General features: G+C 33.8%; 1 protein-coding gene across 2 annotated transcripts in view; it reads left to right on the top strand.

Annotated features, from left to right (window-relative positions):
- The window catches only part of AP3B1 (adaptor related protein complex 3 subunit beta 1), a 248,578-nt gene that overhangs the window by 209,119 nt on the left and 23,520 nt on the right, over window positions 1-15,939 (top strand). For both annotated transcript variants that reach the window (XM_044384102.3, XM_026498740.4), the window contains exons 23-24: window positions 3,511-3,742; window positions 8,152-8,236. In XM_044384102.3, coding sequence (XP_044240037.1) covers window positions 3,511-3,742; window positions 8,152-8,236 — 317 coding nt within the window. The remainder of the gene's footprint in view (window positions 1-3,510; window positions 3,743-8,151; window positions 8,237-15,939) is intronic.

Raw genomic sequence — 15,939 nt, 5'->3', positions numbered from 1 at the left:
CTGTTTGCTATACAAACATCCTTGAGAAGATTTTCAGGAGCCAAGTTGTTAATACCTTTACTCAGAAGATATTCAAAAACATGGGAGACTGTGGGGACTTGTTTCCCATCAAGAGAAGGGAAGGTGAGAAGGAAGTATATAACATCTGTGCCCCTAGATGAGGAGTCAGCAAACTTTTCCTTTTCCTGTAAAGGGCCCAGATAGTAAATAAGGTAAGCCCTGCAAGTCCTCAGCCCCTACCACTGCAGAGCGAAAAAGCAACCATCATTTACATATGAATGCGTATGGCTGTGTTCCAGTAAAACTTTATAAAACAGGCAGCAGGCCATGTTTGGCTTGTCGGCTGTAGTTTGCCAACCCTTACCTAAGATTATCTGTTTTGTTCAAACTTGTTAAATATCAACTCTTTTTTTTTTTTAATTAAAGTAAGCCCTCATTTTCACAACCCAAATCTAGGTCTTTCTGTAATTAATTTATTAGCTTTACCTTGTGTTTTGTACATTTAGTAAGATTATTAATATTTATAAAATGCAAAGTCAGAAAAGCCATTCACAGTGTTTTAGCATCTTAGAATATAAACAGCCACGGGTCATACATGTTTCTGGAATATAGATATCTGATGTATAAAATATTGAACAAAACTCTTGCTTTCACATCAGGATTAATTGTATTATTGCATGTGAAAATTGTTGAAGGATTTATGGAACTTACTGGTTTTATTGGACAAACTATCACCTATGTAATTCATCTAGATAGTGGAGGAAGTTAGCTTAATATGATGTGTATGATCTTAGAAAATAGGTTTTAAAAAATCAAACATTTCCAGTTAGCCCCTTTCTGTAGTTGAAAAGTATGTAGTATTACCACAAGTGCTACTTAATGAGGCTGTTTATTGAGAAGAGAATATAGACCTCTGTATTAACCTTTAGGATTATCAGAGAGGACCTTTTTTAGATGTTGAATTTATTAGAGAATGCTTCTTCAGCTTGATTGAGTGTGGATAGAATGAGTGAGAAAAATATGCATTTCTTCCTTTGCACATCCATTAACACTTTTTAGCAATTATAATAAAGATAAAGAATTTTGAGACAGGGTAGAAAAAAATATTTGGACCGTGTGTCTTGAGATTAGACTGACAGAGAATCAATAAACCAACCAAGACATGTTGCTAGTCTTAACGTGACTTAGGTGTACCCTCGGATTTCTAAGCACCTTACATGATGTTTAAGTGCTGATTCCTTGCTGCTTGTAAACCAAACCTCTGCTTCTGTTCTCCTTTTCTTCTACTACTCTACACTCGCCTCTTTCCAACTTTCAACTTTATTTCCTCATATTATGTGTTGCCCAAACTTTTATGAGTTTTCATAGAGGAAAAACTGGCTCCATCAGCATGTATTTAATGATTTAATGACAATGTGTTTTTGGAACAATGAAGAAAATAAAATAAGAATTAGTGTCTCCAGTATGTTATCATCTAATTAAAGGAGTAAACATAAGATACTGAAAAATATGATTATCCAGTTGAAGGCTTATGTTTAAGGTTGATTATCATAGCCTCAGTGACATGGAAATTTAAAATTTTTGCTAAGTATAAATTTATAAATATGTATATATACTTGGGCAGTCATACACACACACACATACATACATATTCGGTATCTGTTTGCTTATTTTTATGATGTCCATTATATCCTTAAATGAATGTTCCCTGCCAGGGATTGCTGTCTTGGGTTATGCTACTAAACTCTACAGAATTTGCAAAGGAAATAGAACTTAGTGTGAGCAATGAGACAAAAGAGTTTTGAAAATAATTTTTACACATAGAAAAGAACCTAAGCTTAGAAGTGGAAGTGCTTTGAAAACTTAAAATGCTAGACTGCTGTCATCCTCAAAAGGCCAAAGTAGAATGCATAAGCCAGTTGCTGCAGTACTTTAGATAGCCAGAATTTAAAATGTACTCGGTTATTTGTTATGTTTAATAAATAAGCTCTTTTGTGCATTTTTAAGGCGATTATTTGAAATTGCTTGCTCTCCTTACATCGAAAACCGGGGATGTACTGTATGGTGACTAACATAATATAATAAAAAATCATTATTAAAAAAAAAAAATGAAATTGCTCGCTCTTACAAGTTGAGCTTCTGGAGAAGGAATACTATATTTTAATGATGCTTAGAAGACACTGCTTATCATTTTGTATATATAATATTTAACTCTTGGATTTTTGTTGATGAATTTTAAATAACTAATATTAAGTTTTAATGTCATCAGTTACCATCGGCATGATGAACATGTTGAATAGGTTAAAATGTCCTCACAATCATAATAGAAAATCTAGTTGGGGAGAGCACACTTTCTAGGAAAAAATCTTGATTAGGCCTGTTTAATTACAAATTGATTTTTTTTTTTAAAAGCTTGCCATGTCAGGTCAAGCCACGTACAGTACTTTGAGTTTGAATGGAAAGATAGCCATCACATGATTTTAGAAAGGACTGTGTTTCTTCATTTAATATGCTCCCTCTGAATCCACTCAAGATTGAGGGGAGAATTTAACTAAAAGAGGCTAAAATTTAACAGAAAGATATAAAGAGATAAATACCCAAGAAAATACTGGTGGGGCAGTAGGGGATGGAGTGATAAAAGATACTTTGTTTTGCCAAATAATTGAATCCTATTGTAGGGCTGTAAGAAGTAAAACAATGTGGTACTGGTTTAACAAGTCAATCAAGGTTCATAAATGTCTCTAAGCACATAAATAATCAGAATGTTTGCATTTACAGGTCACTGAGGAAAAGCTAATCATTAGATCATGTTCAGGCAATTGGCTAAGTATTTGGAGAAAAAAAATAAGTATAGAGGTCAATTTATCTAAATCAGTTCCATGCAAATTAAAAATTGCAACCATGAGAGCTCTAGAAGAAAATGTAAGTGAATAGTTTACCTGAGCTCAACGTAGGGAGGATCTTTTTCATCATTAAAGCAAAGGAAGAAACCACCTTAAAGAAGGTGATAGTCTTCATTTTACGGTGAAAGAAACTCAAGGTGAAAAAAGTTCAAGGAGTTGAGATTGGAGATGAAGGTGTAAGGTGTTCATTATTGGTAGATGATACTATCTTACAGTTAAAAAATCTGAGAAAATCAACTGACAGACTATTAAAACTAATAAGAAAATTAGCAAGATGCCCAAATGCAGTGTACCTAGGAACAAAACTAACAAAGTTTATAAACTCTAAAAAAATTGAATATATAACAGCTTATTCTTACTAGGCACATATTATCAAAATATTTTAATGTATGTTGCAGAGTACAAAAAAATTTTAATGCTGTTCTGAGGGCATTTTCTTTACATTCTTATATAATTTCTAACTTAATGTTTATGGGTATGATGTTTGTTATTGTGGTTTATATAATACTTTAGGAAAAATAGGAGTCAAATGTCATATAATTTTTTACATTTTCTAAAAGAATAACTATATTCACTAATTCATCTTTGTTTTCCCAATGTGCAATAGGTCAATACTCCTGTCTTTGTACCAGTGAAAACTCACGTGCTACTTCATCGAATGAGTGGAAGAGGACTAGCTGCCCATTATTTCTTTCCAAGACAGCCTTGTATTTTTGGTGATAAGATGGTCTCTGTACAAATAACATTGAATAATACTACCGATCGGAAGATAGAAAATATCCACATAGGGGGGAAGAAACTTCCTATGGGCATGCAAATGCATGTTTTTAATCCAATAGGTAAATATTAATTTTCATTTAAAACTTTGTTGTTTTTTTTTTTAAAGATTTTATTTATTTATTTGACAGAGGGAGACAGCCAGCGAGAGAGGGAACACAAGCAGGGGGAGTGGGAGAGGAAGAAGCAGGCTCCCAGCAGAGGAGCCTGATGTGGGGCTCAATCCCAGAACGCTGGGATCACGCCCTGAGCCCAAGGCAGACGCTTAACGACTGCGCCACCCAGGCGCCCCTCATTTAAAACTTTATATTTGATATTTAAATATATTTGTTTTGAAAGTAAAGTAAAATACATATTATTTTATTGACTATATCAATTTAGTCAGTTTTTATTTGTTTTCCCTTTTAAACTGAATTTATCATACAAAATGAATGTACTTCTTTGTTCTTAGTGAATCGGGTGCCAGCAATGGTAAAATGTACCAGTAGTGATGAAAGCACGCATCTGAAGAAACAAAATTGTCTCTTTTTCTGTTGTCACCTTCGCTCTGCTGCTCTTCCTGGCCAGCTTCTTTCAGGCCTGGGTGTAGTCTGCCTTTTTGAATCTTATCTCCCCTTCCCTGTTTCTTTTCACATTCCATAAATTGAGAAGTGAAGAGAGCAAAGGCTGAGAGGATGTCTGCTATTCTGTTCATCCTCCTTTCCAAGCATACACTATAAAATTGCCCATAGTGTATTACTAGTATTTATACACATCCTGTTTTAAAATATTTTGAATCTTTTGCTACCATTTAGAAATCAGGATGTTTTTACATTAAAAAACAAACCCAGAAATCTCACTTTTGGCAATAAAGCACAAGATATGACAGTCCTGGTCCTTTATTCCCACCTGCAGCACCACCAACTGATGCAGAAGGGGCTCCCACTTTAGATGCCCCTTGAACTTTCCAGGTCACCTCCATGCTCATCAACTGTCATCTCCTTCCGTTTTTTTAAGTATTTTACTAGAAATATACCTTTCAAAAATTAAGTGAAACAGTTGTTTGTTACTTTGAGTTTAATATAATAATTAGAATATCTACCTCTATTTTTTCTGTTCTGTCCAAGTGAAAACAGTCCTAGAGTTCAGTTGGGAGAGGCTTCAGGCAATAATATCAATTAAAACGGATATAAGTTTTCTGTCATTGAATCTTTGAAATGTTATCAGAAAGATCCAAATAGTTCCTTTTTATAATACTTTAGTTGAGCAAAACCTTTTAATCAGGAAACTGTGCCTTCTTTACCCATTATTTTAAATAACTATTCTGTTTTTCTTCATTTTCACCTGAGCTCTTTGACATTGTTGAATTCTCTCCTATAATGAGTCATTCAGTAAAGGAAGTCATTCTTTGTGTTACATTTTTATATAAAGGAATAAAACAATTCCTAACAGATGACATATGGTAGATGTTTATAAGCAACCAAAGTAGTTAAAGTGACTTGACTTTAGAACCCACTTTTAATACACCTTTAAAGATAATATGGTAATTAAAACACCATTTAATGAATACAGAGTGTCCTGATTTTTATTTAATTACTTTGTGAAGTTAATATATTGGTAAGGAGTTCTAGAATATCCCAATTTGTATTCTTTTTTTAGTGCTTAAAATCCAGCATTTTTTACCTAGTTAAAAAATTAGTTTAGTTTAAGAAATGTCAAGCAGCTGATAAATGAATTGTCTGAAGGTTGAAAATGTTAGCCAAAGGTTAAAACAGTAGAACAGTATTAACATTTCTTTGAGTTGGCATAATGAGTGGATGAGTTGACCTTTTGTTGGCCTATGTAGAATAGAAGAAATAAATACAATAAATTTCATAGTATGGCCTTAACACAGAAATAAAATATGAATGTATACCATTGCCTCAGTACTAGCCATAGGCTTTTCTTTTCTTAGGCAAACTTTTATGACTGTAATGTTTTATTCATTTTGTTGGCATCTTATTGAATACCCTCAAGATACAGAATTCTTTCCCATGAAGTAACACCACCTAGTCTCTTTTATCAGTAGTTACAGTAGAGTTACAGAGTATGATATATCTTAATTAGTCCACATCTTAAGGATACAAGAAAGAACAAATACTATTTTAATGTTTTGTGAAATGAGGGAAGTAAGACGTTTATTTAATAAACGCATACGCATATGTTAAGGAGTCCCAACAGCTTTCTTATTGGTCACCAGTCTGTTTTCTTTTCGTCTATATGTAATGACTTTGGTCTGGATTTTCTCCTGCCTTTAGCTTGAAACTATATTTCTTACAAGAGTATTAGGAATAATGTGCCGTGCCATTTTTCCCAAAGAGACCGAGTACATAAGAGATTTAAAGCGCACACACACACACACACACACACACGCCTTAGGCTCTCTGCACTATATCCACTGACTTTATGTTAACAATTGACAAGTTTGAGTTTAGCTAATATTTCACTAGTTACAACTGTCACATCTAAGTCAGTGGCAGCCTGTGTGATTTCTTTTTTTATTATTAATGGTGTGGTAAAATAGAGCCCGTGTTTTTCAGCCGTTTCTGTATAGCACTGATCTGGAGGTAGTATCCAAATACATACGCCTAATTGAGTAAACTTTCCCAGTGTAGTAGGCTTCAAATAATATAAATCCATTAGATGAATAATTTTATGCTGATCACTTTGCTCTTGAAGCATTCATATAATAAAACATGCCATTGATCATGAGCTGTCCTCCAGAATTAGCGTGGCACGAAGCTCACAGTTAATTATCTTAAGACTGAAGAAGGTACCAAACTGTGTCAAAGAGGGCTATCAACAAGGCATCTTGAGAACTGTCACTTTGTCAAACGAAATACAAGGATACATGATGTAGCGAGATTTAAATCATGAATGCCATCATGTTTTGGTGATGGCAGTGTTTGCTACCTATGTGTCAGCCGCAGACAAGACCAAACCCCAATATATTTATGGCACAGAAGAAAGCATTAAGGCGTCACTAAAGTATATGACTAAGCAGTGTGACTGACAGAGCTGTGAACTGATAGGTGTAGCTTTAGGAGAAATGTAAGAAAAATATCATTGCAGTTACTTGCTTTACATTAAAGCCTGTTTGCTAAAGATTTAGGCAGCAAGTCTTCTGGTACTTATGAAGCATCCTGATAAATTTTAGGTTTATAAACAAATGAAATTCAAATTGGAATCAGCAAACCAACATACATACCACTAGCAAAGCAATAACATTTTAAAATCAGCATCAAACAATTACCCTCTTATAAGCCTGATCTTCACTGAACCTGTGAGACATAAATATACTTCTTAGTATATTAAGCGTATTGAATTATTATTTGTCCCATGTGTACCATCATTTCTGTCATGGTTAGCATTTAATGGCAAACCATACTTATCAATAAGCCCTTCAGTAGTCATAGTCTACTAGATTAGAGTGTCCTTGCTAAAATATAACTACATCTTATTAAGATATATACGGAATAAAGGTAAATATAAAGCTGCTGTACAGTATGACTGCAGTTATACTGAAGACTTCAGGCAAAGTGGAAATTAAAAATGGATGGCTTCTGTGTAAATATATATACTTAAATATTTATACTAATATATAAATACATATTTAATATGTATTTTAATATAAATACATACTCTGTATTATTATATATGTTATACTGTATATTTAAGATCCCTCCTTATTCTAATGTATAGCCAAACTTTGGAATCATAAGCAGAATAAAACATTGTTGTTTGCCTTAAGTTTTATCATTGTCAACTGAAAAGTACTGGTATTGTCTATTGATACAGTTATTTCCCATTCTTGGTTAGTTGATGGATGAAGCTTCAGAAATTCTAAACCTATAAGATACCATTTTATTATTTGTTTTCTCATGATAATCTAATCTGCTACTGAATTTTCTTCCAGTAATTCTTTAATGCAATTAGACTTATTATTTTAGTTACTGTAATGCCAGTTGTCTTGGCTAATTTCTGAATACAAATTAATTTCTTCTTTCAACTTTGCTTTAATTTGCATTTTTAAATTTCCACTTGAACTTTGGGACAGTGTTCAAAAATTTATGTTTTATATCTAGAATAAATATTCCATAGTTGAAAGTACAAAATCCCTTAAAAGCACCCAGAGAGTCCTTTATAAGTTGGAATACATTTATTTCCTTCTCACCTTCAATACCTATAAAGACAATATCGTAAAACCTGAAATGATATATTTCTGAAACAGAAATACATGCAGAATTAAGTTATGGAAAAGAAAGCCTTTGAGCAGAATAGTGAAATTACTTTATAATTTGCTTTAATATTCTTAGTTTGAAATTGTTCTTATAGCCATCATTAAATTTGACTGTTTTACCTAGACTACAAATATTACATAAATTTTCAGGGTTCATTTTGCCTCTTTTTCACATCCTCCATGTTTTCATGTCTAAATTATCTTATTTCCTAGAATCTCTTGAGCCTGAGGGATCCATTACTGTTTCAATGGGTATTGACTTTTGCGATTCCACTCAGACTGCCAGTTTCCAGTTGTGGTAAGTTCAATTGTTCTCCGGTATTTTATATTATCTGTAAAGGATAGCAGATCAAAAGCTAGGCTTTCAACAGCTTTTCTCCTTGAGAGACAAAACATTTAAACAGATGTGCTTTTCTCTGGCAATGTTTAGACTACAGTGGAATACTTGTACAAATTGTAGTATGTGTATTTTGAGTATTTGTTACACAGCTAGCTATTACAGTCTGCCCTATATGATTGAAATTCACAGTTAAAATAAGAAGCTACTGCTAAATTATTTTTTTAATTATTAACTCTGCAATTTTAAAAAAAATTTGTGAGGAAAATTCAGGAGAAATTAAAAATTTTAGTAATATTTAAATAGCCCAGAGAAGATATTTTTTGAAATATCCTTTATGTTATCTTGAGCCTCTTAAGTAGAGAAGTGTTGATTTTGTCAGTACCTAAAACTCATACATTTTTCCCTTTTTACTTTATTTTTCCCCTTTAATTTACAAGCTACCTCTGATAAAACTTGAAAGAGAACATTTATGCAGTTGGCAAAGTATTCATGGGTGAATACTGTTCGAAAGAACCTTTCTAGGATTGGATTTTATTGTTATCATTTTCATGTAATGTTTTATACATTTCTGATGAAGTCCAGAAATAATTAGCAAATTAATACAAAGCTATATTCATCCATCTTCAAGAATTATCTTTGAACTCTTATATTTCTCTGATCTAGGATATGATTTGTTACTTTGATTTGAAGTTGCTTTGTTTTATTCTAACAAGAATTGAAACATTTTATTTATCTAAATTTTAGCTAGCTTACAATAGAATTTGTTATGATAAAAATCACCAAGTTTAGGAAATAGACATTTTGAGATAAATTTATGGATTAAATATAGTGAACTTTTCTTTTGCATGTACCTATTCAGTTTACCAGTAATTCAGGCCTAATATTGTACCATTTATTGCTGAGAACCTGCAATGACAAATATAAGCAATGTAGCATAACACATTGATTTTATGCAGATCATCACCTTTATGTTTTGGGAGGTCTGCTATATTAGCGATATATAAAAACTGATTACTTTTCCCAACATTGCCTAGTAATTGTTTATTATTTTTCTATTAGACAAACAACACAGATCAATATTACTGAGCACAAGACTATGAGTAACATCACTCTAAATAGATTTGCCTCCAACACCAGAGGTATATTCATTTTAATGATTTCAACAATGTGAGCTCAATGACAAAGCTCATGCACCAAGTTAGGGCAAAATTAAGAAGTAAAAAAATTATTTTTTCTTATCAATTTATATGAAGAACATGCTGTATTTCTATATAATGAGGTGGGGTTCTTAAATATATTTTCGTTACAGGGATTTCCTCTGTAGTCCATTGGACAAGATTTGCATTTTATCTTTGATAATTAACTACGTCCTTTTAGGGATAAGTATGTAGGTAGTATTTGATTTTTTTTTGTCCTACATTGAGGAGTGTATATGAACAATTTTTTCTCAATTTCTTTTAAACTAATTTTAGGAAAATGATGAATTTATGTTACATAGAAAATAACCTTAGCTATTATAAGCACTTATATTAACATGTTTTTCCTGTTGTGACTGTATAAATTATTTTAGATTTTATTGAATGCATAAGCATACTAGATCAAAAAAAATTTTTTTGTATGTTTCAAAAAGAACACTTTGTCTTGCATCAAATGTAATTGATCCTGAAGCAATGTAATCACAATTACTCACTTTCTTAATTGGCCTGCCCAAAATCAGAAAATGGAAACCGATCGACAGTGTTTAAATCAATAGCTTCATAGTAGTGCTAGTGGGGGTAGGGAGATAGCAGTAATGGGTAGATCAATTGGTCTTAGATGCCAATCACTAACTGTGCCTTTTGCATAGTAAATAGCACTTTTTGCTTAGTGATGTGCAGTATTAGTCTTGGTAGTTCAATAAAAAGGGAAAAAAAGCAAGAATGGCTGATATTGAATTTTTTCCTTGAAATACATTATACAAATTGATAGGTAAAATTATGGGTAATAAGAGCATATTTGGTAAGAAGCCTTCAGAAATGCTAAGAACATGGACTATAAGCCTTTCAGATACACTTGTATTTATTAAAAGAAATAAGAATAAAATGATTCTACTTTAGTCTCTAGATTAACTGTATATCATTATAGCTATATGATACATATATAGTTAGAACTATTATATGTCATTATATGAATGCTTGATAAGTGTTAATGTCTTTTTTTGTTTTACATTTTAAATGGTCATCAAATTAAGACCTTGATTGAATTTATTGAGATTTAAAATGTGTATAATATACATAAATGTATCTCTCTAAACGTAGATGCAGTGCATAAACAGATCTCATGCTTATGATCAGCAGATATTAATGTGGTAACTGGTAGGAAAAATAGTACATCTTGGTTCAAGGTAGAGGGCCGAGCACTAGGATCCACCCCCCTTTTTTGCCCCAAATCTACTAACAAGACAGAAACACATTCTTTAAAAAGAGAATGGGTACTAAAAACAAAATGAAAGCATGTCATTAGCTCACCAGAAATTGTGAAGAATTGTTGGCATTTAGAAAGCAAATGGTGGCATATAAACAATAACAGAAAATAAAAACCACAGAGCAAAACACTCGCCCAAGAAAACAATGGTAGGAACAAATCTAGCAGAATATCAAGCACAAAGTGAACAAGTGAAAAGAAAAGTTAGAGTAGGGGCTCCTGGGTGGCTCAGTCGTTGGGCGTCTGCCTTCGGCTCAGGGCGTGATCCCGGTGTTCTGGGATCGGGCCCCACATCAGGCTCCTCCGCTGGCAGGCTGCTTCTTCCTCTCCCATTCCCCCTGCTTGTGTTCCCTCTCTCGCTGGCTGTCTCTATCTCTGTCAAATAAATAAGTAAGTAAGTAAATAAATAAATAAGTCTTTAAAAAAAAAAAAAAGTTTGAGTAAGTCATCGGGAAGTCAAAGAACTACTTCCAATCCCCAGTTCTCCAGCCTTACCCTAGCAGCAGGCAACATTCACGTTTAGTCAGAGACCTAAAAATTACACTGTAAGGAAAATGAACTACTTTCCTGGAAGGACTTTTGGTGCTGATGTGGGGGTCTAAGACAACAGCAGTTTGAGTTTGTGGGAAGGAGGCAGGGATGGTCAAGATGGGATGAAACGCAGTTCTATCCAAGGGAGTAATATTCTCAGCTCTCTACCACTAGAGCAGAGTCACTCTTAAACCTGTTGTTGGAAAGATAAGGCCATTGCCTATCTGCCTCCCAACTTCATTTTTTTTTAAAGATTTTATTTATTTATTTGACAGAGATAGAGACAGCCAGCGAGAGAGGGAACACAAGCAGGGGGAGTGGGAGAGGAAGGAGCAGGCTCATAGCGGAGGAGCCTGATGTGGGGCTCTATCCCATAACGCCGGGATCACGCCCTGAGCCAAAGGCAGACGCTTAACCGCTGTGCCACCCAGGCGCCCCTGCCTCCCAACTTCATATCCATGTAACCAGTCATGTCTCACCCACAAGGAAACATAAGTTAGCCCACCAGAGGAGAGGAAACCCACAGTAGTAATACTGCGTATCAAACAATTGCAGTGTAGTGGGCATTTTTATAAACACTTGTGTTGTAAGTGTTAACTTATTTAATTCTCAGAACAGTCCCAAGAGATAAATATTACTATCCCATTTTAGAGACGAATAAACTGAGGCACAGTAAGAGTAAGAAACTTGTCTAAAATATAGCTCATAGGGGTGCCTGGGTGACTCCCAGGGTTCTGGGATGGAGCCCCATGTTGGGCTGTGTGCTCAGCAGGGAGTTTGCTTCTCCCTCACCCTCTTCCTCCCACCCCCATTCGTGTTGTCTCTCTCTCTCTCTCAGATAAATAAAATCTTTAAAATAAATAAAACTAATAGATAGCAGACTTGCTGTGTGTGTTAATTAAGCCAGTCCTTCATTATGAATATAAATGCACAGCTTAGGAGAACCAGACTTTTGAGGGGAAGTATCAGTTTGAAAGGGAAGGCTCACGGTCATTACAAAGACTCACCATGAAGGGATTAGACAATTTGAGAAAGAGAAGAGATAGCTTTAAAAATTATAACTAATCTAAGAGAACACTACATCTACAAAGCAAGAACATATTGCTTGTTTTGAAAAAGGAGCAATTAGAAAATTTTAAATGTATTCTTAGAAATTTGGAAACATAGTGCCAAAAGAAATTCAGTAAGTGCATAATAGCACACAGCTGAGTACTGATTTAGTGTTCTGGAAGAGCAAGTCAGTGAAATCAACTGGAATAGAGAGAAAAAAGAAATGGAAAAACCGTGCAAGAAAGGTTAAAAGAATCAATTTGTCTAATAAATCTAGAAGGAAAGAGAAGAAATAATGGAGGGAAGAAATAATAAAATATAGGAGAAAAAATTTCCCAAGCAAAAGAAATGCACAAGCCTTTAGATTGAAAGGACCCATCAGAGGTCAAGTAGGATGAATGTGATTGACAATCAGAAAGACCATATTCTGGTGGAAATTTTTGATAAGGAGCAAACCCCAGTAGTAGCTTACAGAGTGGGGGGAAAAAGCAACTTAACCTGAAAAAGAACAAGAATGTGAACAGAATTAGATTTCTCATCAATATTGTCATCATTTCTGGTAGCCAGAAGGCAAAGAACATGACCTTTAAAATTTTAAGGAAACCAAATAGGCATTTTTCAGACAAGCAGATTCTGTCAGTTTACCACCCACAGACCCCTTCTTTGAAAGGATTACTCAAATATATACTGTGGTAAATCCTTTGTTTAATGTGAAACAGAGAAAAGCCCAGAGTCCAAAAAAAAGTAATAGACAAAGAATTCTACCTGTAAAACCTATCAGTGTGTAAAATAATCATTCACACAAAATGTAGAAAATAAATTTTAATAATAAACTGGAACCAAAATCCCAACATAGACAAGTTTGAGAAGGAATGATGGTGTTTGGCAAAAGGATTGATTGATGGCAAAAAGAAGCTTAAATATAATGATTTAAAAAATAAAGCTACCCTCTAAAATAATGGGAATATGAGATATAATAACCCCAAATGACTAGAGGTAAGAAGAAAAGGAGTGATTAAAACTTAATCAGTTTAACAAAGGAGAAGAAACAAACATGGTAAATAGAACACAAAATGTGGCTGGAAGGGGCCACACATACTAGAAATCATGATTCGTATCAGTAGGGTAAATTCTAATTACATTAAATATGTAAAAACAAAATTGAACATATGCTGTTTGTAAGAACCCCACCTTAAAAGAGAATGACAGAGGGGCGCCTGGGTGGCTCAGTTGGTTAAGCGTCCGACTCAGTTTCATCTCAAATCAGGGTCTTGAGATCGAGGCCTGCATTGGGCTCCACACTCAGCATGGATTCTCTGTCTCCCTCTCCCTCTGCCCACCCCCTCCTTTAAATACATACATACATACATAAAATCTTTTTTAAAAAAGAGGAATGAAAGAAAAATTGAGGATAACAAAATAAAATATATAAGTATGTGTGTATGTTTGTTATCAGAAAGGTGATAAAAAAGAAAATGGGACAATACTAACACTAAAAAAATTTTAAAAGCACTTCATATTAAGAAAATGTCCTGTTTGTTGCAGTCCTCTACAAGAATATAAATTACAAACTTTTCAGTAACATAGCTTTGTAATACATAAAGCAAAAAGTAATGAAACTCTGGAGAAATTGACAAAGCCATTTGTTAACAAATCAAAGAGGAAGGTAGATATTTATTTAGATAAACATTCAGGTAAATATAGATATACACATAACTTCACAAAATTTCAATAATTCACTTACCTGGCTTGATCTAAGATATGTGTATTTGCAAAGAATTCCTTTTTTTCCTGACTACAAAAAAATACATATTTTTTTAAAAGGATGGAATGTACAAAAAAAATTAGAAAAACTTCAGGCTAATATGATTAGAGATTTAAAAAAAAAGACATAAGAAAGATTAGAAAAGAGGAAGGTGGTAAAAAACAAGATCTTATGAATTACAAAATAATATTATACTCTGTTATTCTATAGAATTATTTTCTATACAATGAATTAGAGTATTTAGATGAAATGAGTGGTTTCCTGGAAAAAACATGTTAGGAATAAAATTGATTAAATTGTTCCAGAACCTCAGAAAAGAGATAATCTCTGTATTATTTAAACTTTTCTAGATCAGAGAAAAATAAGGAAAGTATCCATGTCATTCTATAAAGTTCAGTATCATCCCAATTTTATGTTAATTTAAAGATTTTGTTTATTATTTGAGAGAGAGAGCTAGCACAAGCGGGGCTGGGGGGCAGGGAGAGGGAGAAGCAGACTTCCCACTAAGCAGGGAGCCCCACGTGGGGCTCAATCCCAGGACCTGGAGATCATGACTGGAGCCGAGGGCAGACTCTTAACCAACTGAGCCACCCAGGCACCCCCACCCCGATTTTAAAACCTGAAAGGATAGCACACGAGTGTACATACCACTTGGTGTTGTAAATTCAAACAACTTCTGGGCCTTACAAGTTACCTATTACCACATGAAATAGCAGAAGCATTCTCTTTTAAGTCAGAAAAGCAAAAGAAGGTTACCCATTTTCAATACTAGTTCACATTATATGGAAGTTCTAGCTAATATAGAACAAGTAAAAACAGAGGTAGAAATCCTAGAAAGGAAGAGACTGAATTATCATTTTTATCCCCTATAATTATCAACCTAGAAAGTCTTAGAATCAACAGAAATTCTAATTAATGAGTTTAGAAATCATTAAATGGAAATCATTAACATTTCTATATAACAGGAATGACCAATTTTAAAACATTACAAATAAAATTATTCTATTTCCTTTTTTTTTTTAAAGATTTTACTTATTTATTTGACAGAGATAGAGACAGCCAGCGAGAGGGAACACAAGCAGGGGGAGTGGGAGAGGAAGAAGCAGGCTCATAGCGGAGGAGCCTGATGTAGGTAGGGCTCGATCCCATAACGCCGGGATCACGCCCTGAGCCGAAGGCAGACGCTCAACCGCTGTGCCACCCAGGCGCCCCAAAATTATTCTATTTCTAAGAATAGCAAAAGGAATAAATTAACAGGAAGTACCCACATAGGAATTAAAAAAAAAAAAAATACCTGAAACTTTCCTGAAGGGCATGAAAAGAAGATATAAGTAAAATAATACATATACTATGTTCTTAAGTGGGAGACAGTACTTTCACTTCCAATTAATCGTCAACTTTAGTGTGATTATAGGCAAAATTCCAGTAGGGCTTTTCAGGGAACTTGACAAATTTTTTTTAATTAATCTGGAAAAGAAAATGTCATAAATCATAAAAAATTACAAATGTATTTAAATGTAATATACACAAATGTTTTCATACTCTTTGGGGGCAAACATCTTAAGTAAAATACAGTACTCGGAAAGATAAAGAGAAAAATGATCATGTGTAACTATTAAAAATTTTAAACATCTCTACAAAGAAGAAAAAGTAGATACCATAACAGGTGAGAGATGGTGAGAAAGTATTGCAGCATATGTAGCAGACAAAAGTTTAATAATGTGTAAGGTAACACAATCAGTATAAAGGAATTCAGTAGAAAGGTAGAGAAAGGCTAAGGTTAGGCAGTTTACAAGAAAAGAAATGCAAATGGCCAATAAACATGAGATGTTTAACATCACTGGTAGCAGAG

Source organism: Ursus arctos, unplaced genomic scaffold (assembly GCF_023065955.2).
Source record: "Ursus arctos isolate Adak ecotype North America unplaced genomic scaffold, UrsArc2.0 scaffold_5, whole genome shotgun sequence".
NCBI classification, from domain to species: Eukaryota; Metazoa; Chordata; class Mammalia; order Carnivora; family Ursidae; genus Ursus; species Ursus arctos.
Note: the sequence above shows the minus strand (reverse complement) of the source record. Positions and strands in the feature narration are given on the sequence as shown.